General features: G+C 39.8%; 1 protein-coding gene across 16 annotated transcripts in view; it reads right to left on the bottom strand.

Annotated features, from left to right (window-relative positions):
• Positions 1-20381, bottom strand: part of LOC5570578 (kinase D-interacting substrate of 220 kDa) — a 116552-nt gene that overhangs the window by 244 nt on the left and 95927 nt on the right. For 12 of the 16 annotated variants that reach the window (XM_021848556.1, XM_021848570.1, XM_021848559.1 and 9 more), the window contains one exon: positions 12592-13419. In XM_021848556.1, coding sequence (XP_021704248.1) covers positions 13084-13419 — 336 coding nt within the window. In that variant the 3' untranslated portion in view covers positions 12592-13083. Of the gene's footprint in view, positions 1-9; positions 178-12591; positions 13420-20381 lie in introns of those variants that run through there. The other 4 variants (XM_021848557.1, XM_021848558.1, XM_021848563.1 and 1 more) reach the window with 2 other exon arrangements.

Below are 20381 nucleotides of genomic sequence, written 5' to 3'. Positions count from 1 at the left end.
ATGTCTCACCTGATTTTCGCGCCAGGTTCTCGTTCAAAATCTCGATGAAAGTCGGCGAGAGGTTGTTCTCCCTGTCGCACATGGTGACACGCTTGTCGCTCTTTCTAATGCTGCCCGTTGGTTTCAGGATAGAGGTTGTCTGCTTCGGCGAGGGAATCGGGGAACTGCGTATAGACACTGAAAACGATCCAATACACCGTATTAACTGTATTATTTCAATGAAAGTAAGTTATGTAATGATGCTCACTTTCTCTGTAGCTGAAAGTGATAAGGTCTGGAGTTAAATTGTTATAAAAAGATCATCTCAAAGTACACTTATTGATAGTTTAGAGTTCAACAAAGGTTATCGATAGGCAGGACAGGCGTTCCCAAACTTATTAGATAAAAAAAAATTACAACATAATTTGGCCAGTTGTCGACCAATTTGAACATTGTTTAAGGCAAAGTAAGGAGTGTATCGAAAAGTAGTCGCAAACATTCAAAACGGTATATCTCAGAGCATAGCTCATCTTTTTAAATGCTTCTTTTACGCAAATCTCCATCATGTCATCAAATATTGAAGCAACTAAAAAAATATTGATTAATATGTAGTCTTAATATAAATGCAACAAGGTTTACAAAGCATTGAAAATAAAATCTTGCACAAAATTACATTTTTGAAGTGTATTCTGAAGATTCGATTATTTGTATTGAACAAAATTTATATCAAACAAAATAGGATGAGAAGCTTATTCTATCGGCAAATATGTTTACTTCACACAGCACGTAAAACGGATTTCAAAAAAATAAATTATTGCTCTAAGAAAGCTCAAATATTGGAATAAGGTCGGTTTTAGAAAGTCACTTTTGTATAATCAACTTTTGAAGCTCTGTCATATACAGTGGTAATTATATACAGTACCATTTTTTGCTTACGTTACTTCATAAATATGCAAAGAAACTTTTCCAATCAAATCATATTTTTTTATTCGTTACAATCGTTCGATACTACCGTTAACGTGTAGAAAGAAAAAATCAAAAAACGAGGTCCTTCAAAATCGACTTTTTTTTTGTATTTGCTCTCAAATGCTTGTTAATGTATTTTTCAAAATATTTTTTAAACTATGTCATGAGAGTTGTGGCACAGAATATATTAGCATAAACAAAAATCATTTTTTCTTAAAATTTAACACATTTATTAACACATCATTTTTTTCAGAGGTGTGCAAGATTTTCATCGACATCTGTTAGTAATTTGCAAAATTATCATACAAAATGCCACTTTATTGAAACAATATTACCGCATCATATTTTTAAATACATTGTAAAGCATTTCTGATCAAAAAAATTGTTTCTAGGTGCAACCCAATATTTTAGAGACTGTTTTGAATGTTTGCGACTACTTTTCGATACACTCCTTAGCCCCTGTCATTTGATTTGGCAGCCATTTTGACTTTGCACCTCGCAATTTCAAAGTAATGAAACTCAGTCCTCATCACTATATACGCTTGCATGTAGGAAGTATACTGAAGCTTCGTTAGTGCAAAACCACGTGATTTTTATTACTTTGAAATCGTAAATTGATTTAGCAATTGAATTACGACCAATTTTTTGGTAAAATTTACAAAGTATTGTACACCAAGGTAAGTTGAAACACTTAGGGTATTACGAAACAAAATATTATCAACGTGGTTCCAATCTTTGAGTTAAACTTTGGGAACGCAGACAACAGCAGCTGAAGTTAATTTACAGGTTGAACAATCTTAGAACGCTGAAAAAATACTGCCAATTTTAAAATCGCTTCAAAAATTTCACCTTCTGTATTCACCCGAATAACCTTTAAAAGCTCTTTCTTTAATTCAAGAACTAACGCTACATGTTTGATTAGTTTGACATTCTACAACTAGGAGGCATTAGTAAGCTTTGATTTTACCAAACTCATATCTAGACGAATTAAACGACTATTTTGGCCATGTTGTTTGTTAGGTTAAGATAAGCGTGTTATTTGTCCCATCTTTTGTCTCATTCTAACAATTATCATCAAAACTTTTCAGTAGCAAATCTCGAATTTAAAAAAAAAATCAATGAGGTAATAGAATTATGGTGATATATTTTTCACATCGATATACTTGAGATTTGCTTCTTCAAATACCTATGCGATTACAATGACTTTCCGCGCGGCCTTAAGGACAATGCAGTAGGGTAGAAGCCTAAGAAACATTATTTTATAAAATATATAGTAAGCCTTTTATGCACTGTCATATGAAAGCGTACAATTCAAATATTATGCATGTAATATATCGGAACTCAGAAGTCATCGTTTCACATTGAAAAACACATTGGTCAATACAGCCGACTCTCCAGTTCTCGATGTTCTACATTTCGATATCTCTTCCTATGTCGATGGTTTCTTCGGTCCCTTCTGCTGCATACAATTTCTCTCTCCATATCTCGATATCTTCCTTATCTCGATATCTCCATATCTCGATGTTGATGTTTGTTCTCGATTTTCTCTCCCTATATCGATATTGCCATAATCAAAGGTTACTAGACCAGATTTTAGTGATTCATAACAACTTATGATCGTGACATGACGGCTGTTTATTTGTTTCTTGGTAACGGAGTGATTTTCAATCTAGTGTTCATTCAAAATGTGTTCTTTTTCTCGATCTCTCCCTATCTCGATGGTTCCTTCAATATCGAGATGTGACTAGTCGACTGTATAGACCACCAGACCCACTTTCTGCTACATTTTTAACTTTTTCTCCCAAATTGATCGATCACATTGATTTCATATGAAAGTGGCCAAATTCAGAGTATTCCTACTCTGGCCAAATTTTATGCGAGGAAGTTGAAATTTTAAGGAACTTGTATTGTTCAACTTTTCGACATAGGTAATCGGATGTTAAATAGATGTACCTGTTTTAAGAATGTGGTCTACTAGGTTCGTAATTATTCATGCATATTTATTTTGAAAAACAGTGTCCACTCTGTCCACTATGGCTACAACTGGAGTATCATGGCCAAATTGGGAATGTGGGAGTTAAAATTATAACGAAAATGAATTGTTTTTCTTATGTTTTGAATCAATTCGGACGAGTAAATGAATGTAGCTCTAACACGTCAATGTGATCTACAGAACAAAAATCCTTCTTTTATGCTGATTGGCTTTGTAAAACGGTGTATAATCCGCTATGGCTACAACTGGCGTATGACCAAAACCGGTACTTCTACCCTATGTATCAATCTCATGACGCAGCTAGAACAACAGGCCTATTCACATGACGCCTTAAATCAGCTGATCGGGAAGCACTTTGACAGTTCTTCTATGAAAATGACAGGCCCGTGTTAGCACTGCTCCTCCGCCGATGTAAACAAATGCATAGACGGATCTGTCACATGAAAAGGCCTACAGTATTTTTTTTGACAAAGCGGCTCGTCATGTTTTGGACTATGCAATGCATGTTCCGAAAGTGCAGTATTTTTCTACTAAGAGGCGCTTAAGAAATAAAACTAGTGTGCTGATGAAGATCATATAAAAGGCTGGTGATTGATAAAATTGTGCATTTTCCCCTGGGGCCATGCAGTCTCATAAGTTCAACATTTCACCACAAAGAGGCGAGTTTTTTTTACACAAATTGGTCAAGTTCGGAGGACTAGATTTCGGTTTTAATGCTTCGACTAGCCTAATTTTCATCTCAACTCATAAATACCGTCAACGTACCAGTATCCGCTCATGTTCCAGTAGCCCGCTCACGAGTTTAAAAAGTAAGGTAATTTGAGTAAATACACAAACAAATGTCCACAACATGATTCAATTTGTCGATTTGAACCGTATAGCGACTATAGTTTTCAAATTTACTTTGTGTAAACTTATCTTTTTTCATTGTTTGCGGGCTACTGGAACATGAACGGCTACTGGTGCACTGATGGTAACATAAATTTCACTCACACAATATTATAAACACAAACTTTTGAGTTATTGAAAAACTCCCATTTCCAAAAAATGGCATACATTTAATCTGGAAATATTTCAAATACAATTAATCGTACTACAAATTTAATGTAATTTTGCTAAAGTCATGCTATAAAAAACTAATTCAAAAAATATTTCTAATTTAAGGATGTATTTGTTTCTGTCGAAAATTGACTCCAAATAAAATGAAAATGATTTACTAATAAAATGTTACTGCTTTTTATATTTCCCTGTACCGTATTTTTGATATCAGTGACTATACTAACTGAACTTTACTAATCTCAAGGAAAAGACTTGGTTTTTTTTTTAAATAGAAATTTCCTAATTATGAAATCACGACTGTATGTATATAACTACAATTTTTGCTGCATGATTTGGGTAATCAGCGATTTTTGCAACAGAATTTTATCCACTTGTAACGTGTATGTACACGAGCGCAGAAACTACTATAGCAAATCGATGGAGGAAGTAGAGTTGACAGCAGCACTCCATTTCTATAGTTGAGGAATGGATGCAGTCTAGTAAACTAGGACTGGCCCGTCACAAGACTGGCACCAGGCAAGTCCGCAACAGGCGCTTATTATCTTAGATCTCGGTAGGTGATTGCATTATAGATTTAAAGCGATCCCTTAGGCAGCTTGGGGTAATGATCGACGACAAGCTCAGCTTCAGTGGCTTTTCGTACTCATGCTGCGTGCACAAGAGCAGCGAGCTTGATTTTGCGCACGGGGTCATCTACGCATAATACCTTCAGGGCCGTTGGGGGACCACTTAGCGTCCACGTACGGACTTCAAATTTTTACCTGATTTTTATAGGGCATCTACGGCTACAGCGATGTTTTCAATGATGATGTTCAACAGTTCTGCTGTAATTTCCAGCAAATGCAAGCTCCTGGCAGGCGGGACGCCATCCATACTAAGGTATGAAGGACCAATCTGGCCAAAAGCGCTTAGAACGAGAAGAAACCTGAAGCGATTGGAAAGCACGTACAGGATAATGTGCTTAAGAGTAGCAAGTGCATACCGGACGGTATCTATAGAGGCCGTGTGCATCATAGCCGGGATGACACCCACCCATTGATGATGAGCCCATCAAGGAAGATGTTCAATGCTTCAACCAAAGAGGTTCCAGTGATAGAGATCGAAGCAACTCGGTGGTTGTTAAAACCAATCATAGTAGTCTGTAAGAATTTGAATTGGAAAATAAATTTAGTTTACTCTACGTTCTCAATCAAACCAGTCGGGTTTTCTTTTCCCTCTAAGAGGTTATGGGCCGTTGTTAGAGACGTCGTTTCCATAGTAACGGATGGACAGCCAGCGGAAGTGAAAATTTTCACGATGGAACGATTGGGAATCCAGAAACTCAACGGAGGAAATTACAGCGTGTGGAAAACCAAGGTGGAATTCCTCCTCATCCGAGAAGACCTGTGGCAGTACATCACCGGAGCGGAACCGTTGGGCGACGAAGTAAATCCGGCAAATGAAGCTACCAGACAAGCGTGGAATGGGGGTGACCAAAAAGCACGTGCCACGATAGGCCTGCTACTGGAGGATAACCAACTGAACCTGATCAAGGACTACAAAACGGCGAAAACGACCTGGGAGAAACTACGGGGACATTACGAGAAGGCAACACTAACGTCCAAGGTGTCGATTCTCAAGCGGATCTGCGACAAACGATATTCCGACGGCGAGGACATCGAGCAGCACATTTTCGAGATGGAAAATTTGTTCGAACGGCTGACGATGACTGGCGAGGAATTGAGCAAGAGTTTGCAGGTAGCTATGGTGCTTCGGAGTCTCCCGGAATCTTTTTCGACCCTGACCACGGCTTTGGAGAGCAGGCCAGACGAAGATTTAACTTTGGATCTGGTCAAATCCAAGGTGGTTGATGAAGTAGCGAAGCGTCGTTCGAGCGATGTATCGGAATCGGTCCTCAAGTCGCACGTGAAGCAGAAGAAAATGTTGTGCCATTTTTGCCAAAAACCGGGGCACAAGCAGAGGGATTGTCCGTCCCTAGCTGAGAAGCGTACAACCGAGCGAAAGTCATCCGAAGATCAACGCGAGAAGGGACAATCACGGGTGCGAGCGGCTCGTCAAGAAACCCGGAAGAAGCAGGAATATTCTTTCGTCACGACGGGATCGGCGACGACATCTAATTCGTGGATCATCGATTCAGACGCGACGTCGCACATGTGTGCGGATCGGACAAGTTTCCTGGAGCTCGACGAAAGTTGCAAGCAGGAGGTAATTTTGGCCGATGGCACTACGACGAAGGCGGAAGGAATCGGTTCGTGCCAGGTAACAGTACTTTCACCGGAGGGTGAGTCATCAAAAGTAACCCTCAAAGAAGTGCTGTTGGTACCGGAATTCGAATCGCACCTGGTTTCGGTGAAGAAGTTGGTTTCATTCGGAGCCACGGTTGTTTTCGACATCAACGGTTGTCGCATACTGAAGGACAAGAAGGTGATTGCAGGATCGACCGTATCCGGAGGTCTGTACTGTATGAAAGTAGTCCAGCCGGCACTTGCGGTGAAGCACACCCCAAATTGTCAACACACGTGGCATCGTGTTTTGGGGCATCGTGACCACGAAGCCATCCGTGAGCTCGTATCTAAGAGCATGGCAACTGGAATAAAGATGGAAGATTGCGGTTGTCGGGCTGTTTGTGAATGCTGCCTTGAAGGTAAAGCTGACACGCCTTCCGTTCCCCAAGAAGTCGGACCGTAAATCCAACCAACCGTTGGATCTCGTTCATACAGATGTGTGTGGACCCATGCGGACTGTGACACCGGGTGGATGTCGTTACTTTCTCACCATGATTGACGACTTTACTCGGTTCACTGTCGTATATTTCCTGACAAAGGAGTCCGAGGTACCTCAGCGTGTCCAAGAGTACGTGCAGATGGTAAAAACAGAATTCGGCAGACCGCCGAAGATCATACGTTCTGATCAGGGTGGTGAATATCGGAGTGCAGCGCTGGATGCGTTTTGCCGAGCCGAAGGGATTCGCCAACAGTTTACCACTGCATACACCCCGCAGCAAAACGGGGTAGCGGAGCGGAAAAACCGCTCTTTGGTCGAAATGGCGCGCTGCATGCTGCTGGATTCAAGAATGCCGTTGAAATACTGGGCCGAAGCGGTTAACACGGCAAATTATTTGCAAAACCGTTTGCCGACGAAGTTGTTGAAGGAGACTCCTTTCGAACTCTGGAATGGAACGAAGCCGGATCTGAGTCATCTCCAGATGTTTGGGTCGCCGGCATACGTATGGATCCCTAAGGAGAAAAGAGGAAAGTTAGAAGCCAAATCACACAAGCTGTTATTCGTCGGTTACTCCTTGCAGCACAAGGCGTACAGATTCATGGACCCAAGCAACGACAAGCTAACCGTCAGTCGTGACTGCAGGTTCCTGTCAGTGGACGAGGTTCGGACCGCCGAACCTCAGCAGGGAAGTACCCTTGATTACCCTTTCAAATTATTGGCATCGAAATCTGAAGCACCCGTTATTCCAGCCAGTACCAGTGATGACGAATCGGAGGAGTCCGATTTTCGTGGGTTCGAAACCAGCTACGACGATGCCAATGAAGAGTCATTTTTGGAAGACGCACCGGAGAACACCGGCACATCCGACAGTGAAGAGGAGGACGTTTCATTCGATGCTGACGTGTCAGTGATTCGGCGATCAGAGCGTATTACAAAAGGAAACCCACCCATACGGTATAGCGATACCGTACGAATAGCAACGCAGCAAGACGATGAGCCCCGCACATTTGAGGAAGCAATGGCCGGGCCTGAGTGCGATATGTGGAAGCAAGCTGTAGCGGAAGAGCTGCAGTCGCATGAAGAAAATTCTACATGGGAGGTTGTTCGTTTGCCGCCAAACAAGAAGGCTATTGGCTGCAAATGGATTTTCAAGAAGAAGATGGACGATAGTGGTAACGTGGTTCGCTATAAAGCCAGACTTGTGGCGCAGGGCTTCAGTCAACAGTATGGAACCGATTATGATGAGGTTTTTGCGCCAGTCGCCAAGCAAACTACATTTCGGACACTGCTGAGTGTCGCCGGCCGCCGTGGTATGTTGGTCAAGCACGTTGATGTGAAGACGGCATATTTACATGGTGAGCTGAAGGAGATCATTCACATGAAGCGACCGAAAGGTTTCCAAGGTGGGGCCGAGGGCGAGGTTTGCTTACTACGGAAAAGCTTATATGGTCTCAAGCAAGCCGGAAGAGTATGGAACACCAAAATCAATGAAGTCTTGAAGCAACTTGGATACGTGCCGTCCGATGCAGACCCCTGTCTGTACGTGAAGACCTGCAAAAAGAAGAAGTCGTTTATATTATTATATGTAGATGACATGCTGATAATCACCAACACAGAAGCGGAGTACGAACGAGTTCGGGACCATCTAGCAGGGCAGTTTACCATTACGTGCCTTGGAGATGTGAAGCATTATTTGGGAATCCGAGTGACACGATGCGATGGTCAATTTTTCCTGAATCAGCAAGCGTACATCGAGAAAGTTGCGGAACGATTTGGACAAACAAGTGCGAAGGGCTCTCCGATTCCAATGGATCCCGGGTACCCGAATGCACAGCAGAAGGAGGAGGTGCCCATGCCTAGAAACGACGAGTTCCAGAGCCTGGTGGGCGCTCTTCTGTACATTGCGGTGAACACGAGACCGGACATAGCCATCAGTGCTTCGATTCTAGGTCGCAAAGTGAGTCGACCAACGGAAGCAGACTGGACCGAAGCAAAGCGAACTCTCCGGTACTTGAGCTCAACAGCAAACTTGAGTATGCGACTGGGTTCTTCTGGACCTCTAGTAGCGTACGTCGACGCAGACTGGGCCGGTGACAAAGCAGACCGGAAATCGAATACCGGTTTCATCTTTAGTCTCGGAGGGTCAGTCAGCTGGGCAGCCCGTAAGCAACCATGCGTCACTCTTTCATCGACAGAAGCCGAATACGTGGCGCTTTCCGAAGCCAGCCGCGAGCTGATGTGGTTTCTCAAACTAATGAAGGACATTGGCGAAAATATTCCCGCTCCGGTAGTCATCAACGAGGACAACCAGAGCTGTATAGCAATGCTAAAATCAACTGGTGATAGCAAGAGGACGAAACATATTGACACTCGTTTCAATTACGTGAAGGAGTTGGTGAACAATGGTGTGATTGACGTTCGCTATTGCCCCAGTAACACAATGGTGGCCGATGGTTTGACCAAACCATTGGCACGCGTGAAGATGGAGAAGATGCGAAGGCAAATTGGTCTGCAGCCCGCCGAGCTTGAGGAGGAGTGATAGAGATCGAAGCAACTCGGTGGTTGTTAAAACCAATCATAGTAGTCTGTAAGAATTTGAATTGGAAAATAAATTTAGTTTACTCTACGTTCTCAATCAAACCAGTCGGGTTTTCTTTTCCCTCTAAGATCCAGAGGAGTTCGCAACACGTGTAAAGAGGCAACGCTCAGAGGTTGACAGCAGGAATGGGATAACTCTATCGCTAAATGAACCCATCATTAGCCGATGTGTCAGATTTGTATAAAAGAAACCATGGGGAAGTGAACTTCCACCTGACGCAGTTTATGTCAGGACATGGTTGCTATAGGCAGTACCTGCATAGGTTCGGGCACTCAGAAGCTCCTGCACCTCAATTGTGCTGGTGTGGAGAAGCGGAGCATGTCGTGTTCGATTGCCCCCGTTTCATTGTTGTGAGAGATCGTATGCTTGCTACATACGGAAGGGACACGTCCTCGGACAATATAATTCAGAGAATGTGTGCGGTTGCCGAGTGCTGGAATGCAGTAACAATGGCTGTCACTGATATTATGCACTTATTGTACGCCGACCAAGAGTCGGCTGAAGAGGATTAGCCCTGTCGAAGCTGGTCTCCTGTAATATTGTTTGAGTCGGCTGGGAGAAGCAGCTTGCTTCACTGGCCTCTCCACGAAGAAATGCCGTAAGGTGGTTCGGGGGAGATAAGGGTCTAAGGCCAAGGGTCTGTGCAGTCTGAACATAACTTGAACAATTCAACAAGAATTGCTCAAATACAGTGCATGGATTTTAGTGGGTGGTCGTTGGTGCGACATATCCACACTACTTGAGTTACTTTCTCAGGCGTTTGTTTGCAGATTTCCTCCATGTAAAATAAAAACTTTTGCACGACGACTTGAATACCGTAAGGGGTGTTAAAGGATAAAAAAAAAATTCACTTAAAATTCGAGCAACTTCTAGTATGCCAATAATTGAACAAAACACCGTCCTACCATTCTCCCGGCGTGTATATCAAAAGCCAATTACAATGAAGACGATTCTATGGCAGATTTCTGAGATAATCATAAAAATGTGTGATTTTTGGCGAAAATGCAAAATGGGGTGTTAAGGAATTTGAGCTTTGTATATAAAACTATATTTTGCCAACAGCAACAAAAATATTTTGGTCAACATCGTTGATGTGTCCCTTCAACTCTAAAAGTCTTGTTCAATCTAAAGATGATATTACTTCAATATAATTCAAGTTGGAACTCCGGAAAACGCTAACCGTTTTATTTTAACTGCTAAATCTCTCATACCCATTGATTCTATTTTCAAGCAAGCTATCCGTGCATCGCACAATTGTTTTGAAAAGATTTTTATACTTATATGCAGTATTCGTATCCTAGAACAGTGCAGAACAATCGTGTCATGACTTGTCAAAAGAAGGATAATTTCAACAAGCTTTAAGTGTGAATAGGGTAAGGGTCCAGTTTGCCTTTTAAATAAAGCACCACACCAAATTCAGAGTTTCTTTATATCAAAAGTATCAGCTGATGGCTGATGCTCTAAAACTATCAATATCACTTGCGAACTATCAATATCACTTTGATTTGACAACCAACAGCATTGATGTGACATAGCAATTTAGATCATAATCACTGCAGAATGAGTGATCACGTGGTAATTATCCTTGCTTTTAAGGTTTTTCAGTGACCAACACGTAATTTCAATCTGTTTGCAGCACTGTCAAAAAAATCATACTAATAAATAGCCATTTTATTTGCCTAATTTTAGGCTAAACTGAACCCATCAGTGATATCCATAGTCTATCGCCATCAATGCACTGGTGATGGAGTAGACAGCATGATGTTGATGTGATATGGAATGATCCGAATTGTATCGCATTTGGGCTGTACAAATCAGCAAATTTTAAGCGTTGACAGTGACAGCGAGCAACTCTGCACCAAATAACGGATTTGCATGTAACACCCAGTGGCATGATCGAGAAAAATCCTAACGAAAATTTTCCAATATAGCGCGGAAATCGCTCACACTATACCCCACACTATATATTTTCCAGAAAGAGCTCGGTAATAACCTTATATTATCTAGGTCCTAGGTAATGCTTAAAAGAATTAATAGCTCCAAAACCATCTCAAATAAGATAATCATACTTATATGCAAACTTTTCACCAATGTGAATAGCTTTTGAAAATATTATCATGAAAAACCCATATTCACATTAATCAGTTTTTATCTACATTTTCCTACCAATTTTACCAAATTTTGAAATAAGTCGTTTTTGGTGATATTTAGTGACTTGCTAAATAGATCCCTTAACTTTACGTAGCAGTTCAACTTCACGGAAGAACACAAAACTATATTGAAATATATTACGGCATAAATTTAATGAGTTTAGTTACTTAGAAAAGTTAGAAAGGATAATTCCTTAACACCCCACTTATTTTCAAAACAAGACTTTTTTCATAAAAGTTTCTAAAAATCGAAACCCAGACATAATTTTAAGAAGTTTTTGTCTGTACTATGATCTCAATTAAATTTCCTTATCTTCTACCTTACTCGCGAATTTTTCTCAAATATATTCCATGGTTTTGTAGATAAATGTTTTTAGACCATAAAATTTGAACAAAAATGTTTTGAAAGGTTTTCAATATCTAGAAACCACAATACTTCATATTAATAGACAGCTCCTATTACTTAATGCAGCTCACAATCCTCTGAACAAATCGAGCATTTCAGATGACTTATATATCGACTCTCTAGGTTTCTGTGATTTGTCGAACTTGGTTGAGAAGTTCAATCCCTTAAAACCCCACGAGTCCTTAACACCCCATTTTACGGTAAATATTTCATTATTAATAAATAGTTTTCAGATTTTTAAATCAAATTGAATTCAAGGGATCTATTCGATTGATGTGGCTAAGAATGTTAATGTCACTCGACTGGTATTGACCTTTTTTAGGGGATGGGACACACATTTTTTTTTGCTTTATTATAGAGACTTTCAGCCCTGAGCTGGTTCGTCTCTGCGCGGATGGGACAAACATGTTTTCACCGTTGGCAAGGGCCTATAATCCTAGACTGCGCCATGCTTAAACTACTATTACTTCTTTCCCCGAAATTCAATCCCGTGTTATGTAGGTATTAGGTATTTATTTTTTAGGTGTTATTATAGAATGAAAATATATTCTTACCAAGCTGCTTCATCCACGCAAGAAATATTCGAACCAAAGCAAGCATCAAACTACTTACCCCGTTATTAGAGAAAGCTTTTCTTCCGTTAGACAACGAAAACAGTGCAGGAAAACCCTCATTGTAAGTAAATTGTGATCTCAATAAAGAACAAGTTGTTAGATTCGATTGCATCGTAAATATGTATACTTCTGGTTTTATTAGATGCACACCACACTCTATTACACTATGCGACTGGTTTAAGGGGTTTTGATGTCGTAATTTGAACTCCTCACTATTAATAATGACATCTGATGGGAGGGAGGGCGGATGTATTTATTGAACCAAAAGTTGAGGAGAAGAAAAAAAGTACGAAAACGTCTAATAGATTCTCCAATTGTTTGTGCTGGCAGAATACTGGTGTGGAATTTAAATACACTACTAATCGACCGATTTTTATTGTACTGTTTCGAATTGGATAGTTTTCTATTTGGCATGATAGTATTTAAAATCGATATCAAGGCGACACCATGCCAATACGAGGATTGTTGCATTTTCTAGAAAACAAAAACTCTATACCATTTCGAATAACTATAAGATATTTGTCGCTTTGTCGATCGTCTATTTAACGGAATAAAATTGTACTAACAAACAAAAAAATAAAGTAAAAATAAGCCTATAGTTTTGTATCATCCACGTTCGATGGGTAATGCGGCATGATAACAACACTGGAAAGAGACTCATCGTGCAAGCTGTGTGACCTTAGTTGAGAACGTTGCTGAAATGAATCTTCGCCATTGGCGACAGGCGAGCGGTCTAGTAAGTTGGGGTTAGTGAAGTTATAGTTAAGCCTCGGCGGTGAACCAATTTCCGAGCTCTCACGGATTGGCGCTAGGTACTGGGAAAACATCTCACCACTCGGACTGGGCCGTTCGCTGCCCACCACGTCCTCGAATGCGTCTTCATTCAGGGTTTGCAAGGCACCGCAGATCATTTGCTCCTCCAAGGTTACCTGCAATGGGCGATAGGTAAACGATTATTTTACTACTAGAGAAAAAGGATTGAAAGGAATAAATACTCGTTACATATATTGAAATGTATCAATCGGAACTAACAGATATCACAATTATATACTTAGGAAATAAAAGAATAGAAACCATTCAGAAAAATTACAGGATGTCAATGAAAAAAAAAAAAAATTCTGTTTGACTCATTTATAAAATGAAATAATCACTTATAAGAGGCCAAAACACGTTCAATTCCCGAAGACATTTTCATCTTAATACGAGCAACCGCTAATGCAACATGGTGAATTGATCTATGGCGCTGATCAAGAATGAGTTTATGGAACTGACCTATGATCTCGCTAATATGCTTACCCTTTCCCGCCCATGGTGTCTGTAGAGCACCAAAACTTTCAACCTTTGTATTTTTTTAAATAAAGATCAAAATTAAATTGTTTTCACGCTACTTCATAATTACACATCTCCTCTTTCACTACAATGTCTTATTTTAGGGATGCCAACACATTTAACATGTTGTTCTTCGAAAAATATGTATGAAGGAATGGGTTTTACCGGTCGATAAATATTACATGATTTCGAAGCCTGATATAACAAAGAAAATTAATCCCCAAAGTAGATATAAAAATATTTTCCAATAGTTTTACTCTTTATTTGAGCTAACATATGATCAGAAATGCACAATTTTGTTTAGCAATCATTGTATTTGATGAAATTTGTATGGTGCACACATGCACCACTTGGCGCGCGGCACACAAAAAAGTGTAATGACGAAATTTCATCATTGTTTACATTCAACATGAAATTGTTGTTATCAGCTCAGTTTGCAAATTTTACTGAAAAATCGTAAAGAAATAAAACAAATCTTTACGAAAGTTGTGCAGAAAGTGATTTTATCGGATTTTTCGATGAAGATTCTGATGCATTCAATGGATTTGACGAAGTTACTGATGAAGTGGCGAAACTCTCTATAGGCATGCTCCGAAATCGATTAGATCCAGAAGTAAGATCAAAATTAGAATCGTATCGTATAGCGGAATATATATAGAGCTATATTACAGATTCCGATATTGTTCACTTTATCATTGTTCCGAAGGAGATGAAATGGTGAAGAATTTGGATATGAGCAATGATGAAAATGAAGTAATCTAGTTGCCGGTACTTCCACTGTCGGAAAACATCGAAGTATTAGATTATACTCATGTACAGTAATGCCACATACACAGATTTATCTGTAATTACACAGATTTTTTCCTGTTCTTGCCTACAGATATCTGTGATCACAGATATTTTAGATAAAAAAGATTTTTAAGATTTTAGGATATTTCACGAGTTTAGGACACGATTTTGGAAGATATAAATCAGAAATGCCTTTACTCTGTTTAGTTTTTCCCAAAAACCTAAGTATTTTAATATTTTAGAATTTATTATGTACCTTTAACTTACTTTTAGAAGAATAAGTACAAATTAAAAAAAATTGACATGCCAAAAACAGTCAAAATACGTTTGCAAAAATTCTTTTTGATCTGAAAAATAAAAATTTTGGGTATTTTAGCGACACAGATTTTTACCAAGATTTTTAGTGATTGACTTAAGATAAAAAAGATTTTTTCAGCCGAAAACACAGATGAGAATCGGAAAAAATGTGGCAACACTGCTCATGTAACGAGTAAGCTAAAGGAAAAGATAAGAAACGACAATTAAAAAAGCGTTTGAAGAAAGCTCATCTGAAAAATTATGATTAAGCCATAAAGTACTCTCAGTTCCTGGTGGTGCATCAGAGCACCACTTCATATTTGATTTAATGTTACCTTGAACACAAATTCATAGTTCAAAAACAAGCTTTTGTTCTGCGATTTTGCCCAAAAATGTACATTTCTATTTTTAATAATGAAAAAAAGTCATGGGCGGGATGGGGTTAATACGCTACACTTTTTATATTAAATTTATGGGAGGGATTATTAGAGTATGTTTAAAACTACAAATTGAACTTTAACACTTCACTTTTGCAAAAAATAAAATACTAAAATCACTTGTAAGGCGAGCAAATACCTTTAAACTCTAATATGTGTTGCTTATTTCGTCTGCGACTTACAGACTTCTTCAGTGTCGAGTGCTCGACACTGAAGAAGTCTGTAAGTCGCAGACGAAATAGGCCTATCTGTCAAGATAAGCAACACATATTAGAGTTTAAAGGTATTTGCTCGCCTTACAAGTGATTTTAGTATTTTATTTTTGTTTGCAAAAGTGAAGTGTTGAAGTTCAATTTGTAGTTTTATGCTTAATACGCTTTGATGGTGAAAATCAGTGTCCGGCCATAGAGGACACATTTCAGTGCACACCGTTTTTTGGTACATAATGTTATCCACCATAAGAATGAATTGTTAAGGTTTATTTTTGTTCTCATGTGAGTTTTTACTTAAAATAATGTGAATTTTTTATACTGTACATAAATTAACGGTAAAACTAATGTAGATTTTGAAATATTACCAAAAAACAAAAAGTGTCCGGGCATAGAGGACTTCCCCCTAAATGTTAATTTTTCTGTTTAAAAAAAAATAAGGGAATATCTTGAAATTTTGGAAGTACAATAAACATTACCAAATTTGGTACTCAACTAGACCTACTACCTGCAGTAGATCATATTGGATATTCATCGTAAAATAGTGTAATAGAACCAGAGGCGACTCGTAACCCCACTTTTTACATGTTCTACGAATCTAAAAATGGCTAATTTGGTAAATTTGAATTATAAAGCTCAAAGTAAATGGTTGGAATCATCCTTTTTAACAAAGCTCTACTTGTTAGATGCAAATTTGTTCTTGAAAGTCAAGAATTTGTAATCGGGGAACAGGTAGATTGGAGGTTAGGAAATCGCCACTGAACTGAAGTACGTTTGATTTTCAAGTCACTTTTTGGAGAATCGGAAGTCACTTCACTTAGGGGTAGTCGGGGCGGTTTGGCCAATGGGGTGAAATGAGCACCCCCTTAAAACTGCATAAATTCTTTAAATTTCATCTGAAATAACATGCAACCCCAAAGCTGATGAGGAAATGAAGCAATAGGCATGTTATAAGTCAATGTTTGAAACTCAAATAAAAATAAATAAATGATGTTCGAAAAAACTGCTTATATCGCCCCGAATGACACTTTTAATTTTCATCATTTCAGAATGATGATATTTGACTGTTAAAATGGTTTTAAAAAATTATACTTTCTTGCACGGAGTATTTATAAATACTAATAACTTTCAAGTGTTGTAACAAAATAATTGAATTTTTAGATTATATGAGATTATTTTGCAATCAAAAATGGGGTGCTCATATCACCCCATCAGTAAAAAATCGACTCGAAAAATGAGAAATTTTGAAAAATCAATCATTTATTCGTGAATTTTATGAGACAAATGAAATCATGCGGATCTAGTGTATTCATCTAAAAATTGTTGGAAATCATGCAAATATTCGAAAAATTCATAATATTTCCAGCACTTTCATCGACTTTTCCTTAAGGTGGCCAAACTGCCCCACTTTCCCCTATTTCTTAAATCTGGTCACTAAAATAGCTTTTATGGCTTTTTTGGTACCATTTTTTGCTACCAGCTCTGCCCATGATAACCGCTTGGCTTTCCTGATGGTGGAACGAGTTTTTATATGACGGCTCGGTAAATCCTGAGTTTATCTTCTTTCTCCGGATGGTCGTTGGGAAGCCTTTTGAGTGCTCTCAGGGCTTTCCTTCCTGGTGTGCTGCTGCTTTTGGGGATGGCAGACGCAGCTGTATTTGTAATAACATTTGAAAAACTGGTTAAGGCTCCATCATTCAATCATCAGCAATTATCAAGAGTTAAAACCAGTTTGTTTCGTTCAAATTTATAACAATCCTTATGAAAATCTATCATCGCATTTGAAATACCTAGTAAGTGTAATGCAATGATAGATTTTCTTGAGCATTGATTTGAGTTTGAGCAAAAAAACTGGGTTTGAAAATTTGTAATACGATGATGGTTATTTTCCTCTTAAAGAAGCAGGTTCTTCTAATTCGAGAAGATGATTGATGTTTGATTGGTAGATTTGCACGATTTCAAAGGCACTAATCTGTTGAAATAACGAACGTACAAGGTCAATCTTCTTATTTTAAGCTTACTAATAGTGCACAAACCTAAAATAGGAATTGCACTGTAGTTTGATGACTCATTCGCGAAATTTATGCCGTCAAAGTTTTGGTAGTACATTATTGAATTATGATTCCAAGTGAGTAGTGTTTAATCCTTCGACCTTGACGCTTGCTCCTGCGTGGGCGAGCGATGAGGGCAGGATCGAACATGTCAAGCGTCGGTAGTGCAGTAGTGAGAAAGTGCTCGGTCCGTTAGTAGTGTTTGATCTATTGATCATGTCGCTTGCTCCTGCGTGGGCGAGTGAGGAACACTTGTTCGGCGTACAATGCGATTATTGAATTATTTCGCGAATCCGATTAGGCGTGATTATAGCATGGATCGCTTCACCAAACATTGGTGATTTCCAGATCTCTACCTTATCCCACTAACCCAATATCCTTTCCATGACAACCGTGGAGATGCAGAGGTGATCTCGGTCTCTAGTAACAACGGTTGTCGAACTAACATTCCTTCCCTTCCCCGATGATCGTAAGGTCGTGGCCGGCGCCGTTATTGACTTTTAAAATTTGAGCTCTCGATTTGTGCACATTGAAGAATGGTAAGCTAATCCCAAGTCCCATTAATTAAATCTCTGTGCAACTTCGATTGTTCTGGTCAATCACGGAGTAGCAACTACGAATTGTACGGTCATCTAAGTTTATGCTTATGCTTATCATTGAATTATGATTCCAAGCTGTTTCACCTAAATGATCGTTAGCCTGAATCTACCAACTAATCGAACAGCTACAATCGGTAAGTCACTGTCGATTTCTATAATTTCGAAAGGAACACTCAGAAAGACGCCGAGGGCCACGGTGTGGCGCACATCCCTGCTTTTCTTCATTGTCCATCTGTATTTTCCGCTGAGGGAGCGGTTCATAGTGGTAGTAGCGATTCACCTCCTGCAGAGCAATAACCCAGGGGGAACTGACGTGTTTCAAAAGCTCTAGATTGCTCAGATTGTGAGAAAAATCGTTAATGTTCCACTGGAGGCAGAACTTGGTGAGATCTGGTAGAGTTGATGTGGGAAACCGGGATCGGAAATCACAGTTCTCGGATGGTGAGTTTTTGTAAAGAGGAGGGGGGAGGGGGGGTTTGAGATTTCTTACGCGCCATATAAATTATTTTTAGTTTTCATACAAAAAATCTTACCATGGGGGAAGGGGGGGTTGAAAATCCCCCGAAAATGTCTTACGTAATTAATGGACCGCCCCAGAGATGATGAAGATGATGTATCTGATATCTGTATGTTGCTGTTCTCAAAGTGATGTCTGGGAGGATTCGGAGGAGTTATAGTAGCGGAACGATTTAGCAAATCACCCCCTGAGGGATACTCCGGAGATCTTGACGACGCAGGCGGGATTGCATTTGCTAAGGGAACTTCATCGAAACTATATGAAGGGAGCCCGGAACAGTCCTCGCTATCTAGGTTCAAGTACCCGGGGCATTCAAACGATGAGGTGTCAAGGCATCGGTGGTGTTCACCCAGAAGCGGTGAAATTTGATGTACCGTGACCTGCTCTAATTCCATGTGTTGCCACAATTAAACAAAAATAATGTTAGTATACAAACGCCTGGTGCCAACACACGATATTAGGGCACGGTTGCTTCTGAGTTCCAAATACCGTGTTTCAGCTATAATTCCAAAACGGCTGAGTAAAATTTATATTGTATTTCCCGAATCAACCACACAAACCTCAAGACGTTGTATGGTACAAAAGTTTTATTATTATTTAACGAACGAAGCGTTCAAATGATAGATGTTTCAAAATGTCACCCGGCAGTCGGGGTAAGATGTACGGTATTTGGAACAATGGTATGTTTAATCCACCTTCCGCTCCTCATCGAGGAGGCATTTGGGAAGCGGCGGTAAAAAGCGTTAAGAGGCATCTCATTGCAGTTGTGGGATCTGATGCAACCACCTACGAAGAGCTGTTGACCATACTTACTCAAGTAGGTAGAGGCATGCCTCAACTCACGCCCCCTGTGTGCACTTTCCAATCTTCCCGATAGCTATGATGCCTTGATGCCAGGGCATTTCCTAATAGGCCAGCCACTCAACTTGATTCAGGCACCTAACGTCTCACGTATTCCTACCAATCGTTTGGACATGTGGCAACGAATGCATAATCAAACCATCGAAGTTTGGAGGCATTGGCGCGACGAATATTTAAGTAGCCTGCAACCTCGCGCTAAATGGCGGCCAGCGAACAAAATGTGAAAGAGAATCAACTTGTTCTTGTGAAAAACGATAACACTCCGCCCGCACAGTGGGAGTTAGCGCGAATTTCCGAGGTTCATCCTGACTCCACTGGCATTGTGCGCACCGTAACCTTACGACGAGGACAAGCTGAATATCTACGTCCAGTTCAGAAGATCTGTCCCTTACCTACGGATTGAAGCGTATTGCCTCAAGGTGGGGGTGGATGTTCGGGCAACATTGCCCATTCGTTTCACATAACATAAAAGCACCTGGCAACTCTGCACAGGAGAAGAAAACAAACCAACTTTTGTAACAACAAAGTTCGTAATAAATTCGAGAAAGCAAGTCGGAATCAAATTTACATCCGTGTCCATTTATTGCCTTTTTTTCGGTTTACTCCGCGATATTCTGTGGTGTTCGTCGATTTTTAGTTCAAGGTCCAACACTTGAGTTTTTTTTAACCTCAGGGCATGTCAAGGTACAGCTAATGTAAGAGCGGCAGTGGTTCCGTCGGAGTTGATTTGTTCGGAGAAAAGGGGCCGGTTGTCCAAAGAAGATGACCCGGGGGTGCCTGATGATGGTGACAACGGGCGGTG

Source organism: Aedes aegypti, chromosome 3 (assembly GCF_002204515.2).
Source record: "Aedes aegypti strain LVP_AGWG chromosome 3, AaegL5.0 Primary Assembly, whole genome shotgun sequence".
Classification (NCBI taxonomy): Eukaryota; Metazoa; Arthropoda; class Insecta; order Diptera; family Culicidae; genus Aedes; species Aedes aegypti.
The sequence above is the reverse complement of the archived record's forward strand: the minus strand, read 5'-3'. Positions and strand labels throughout refer to the sequence as shown.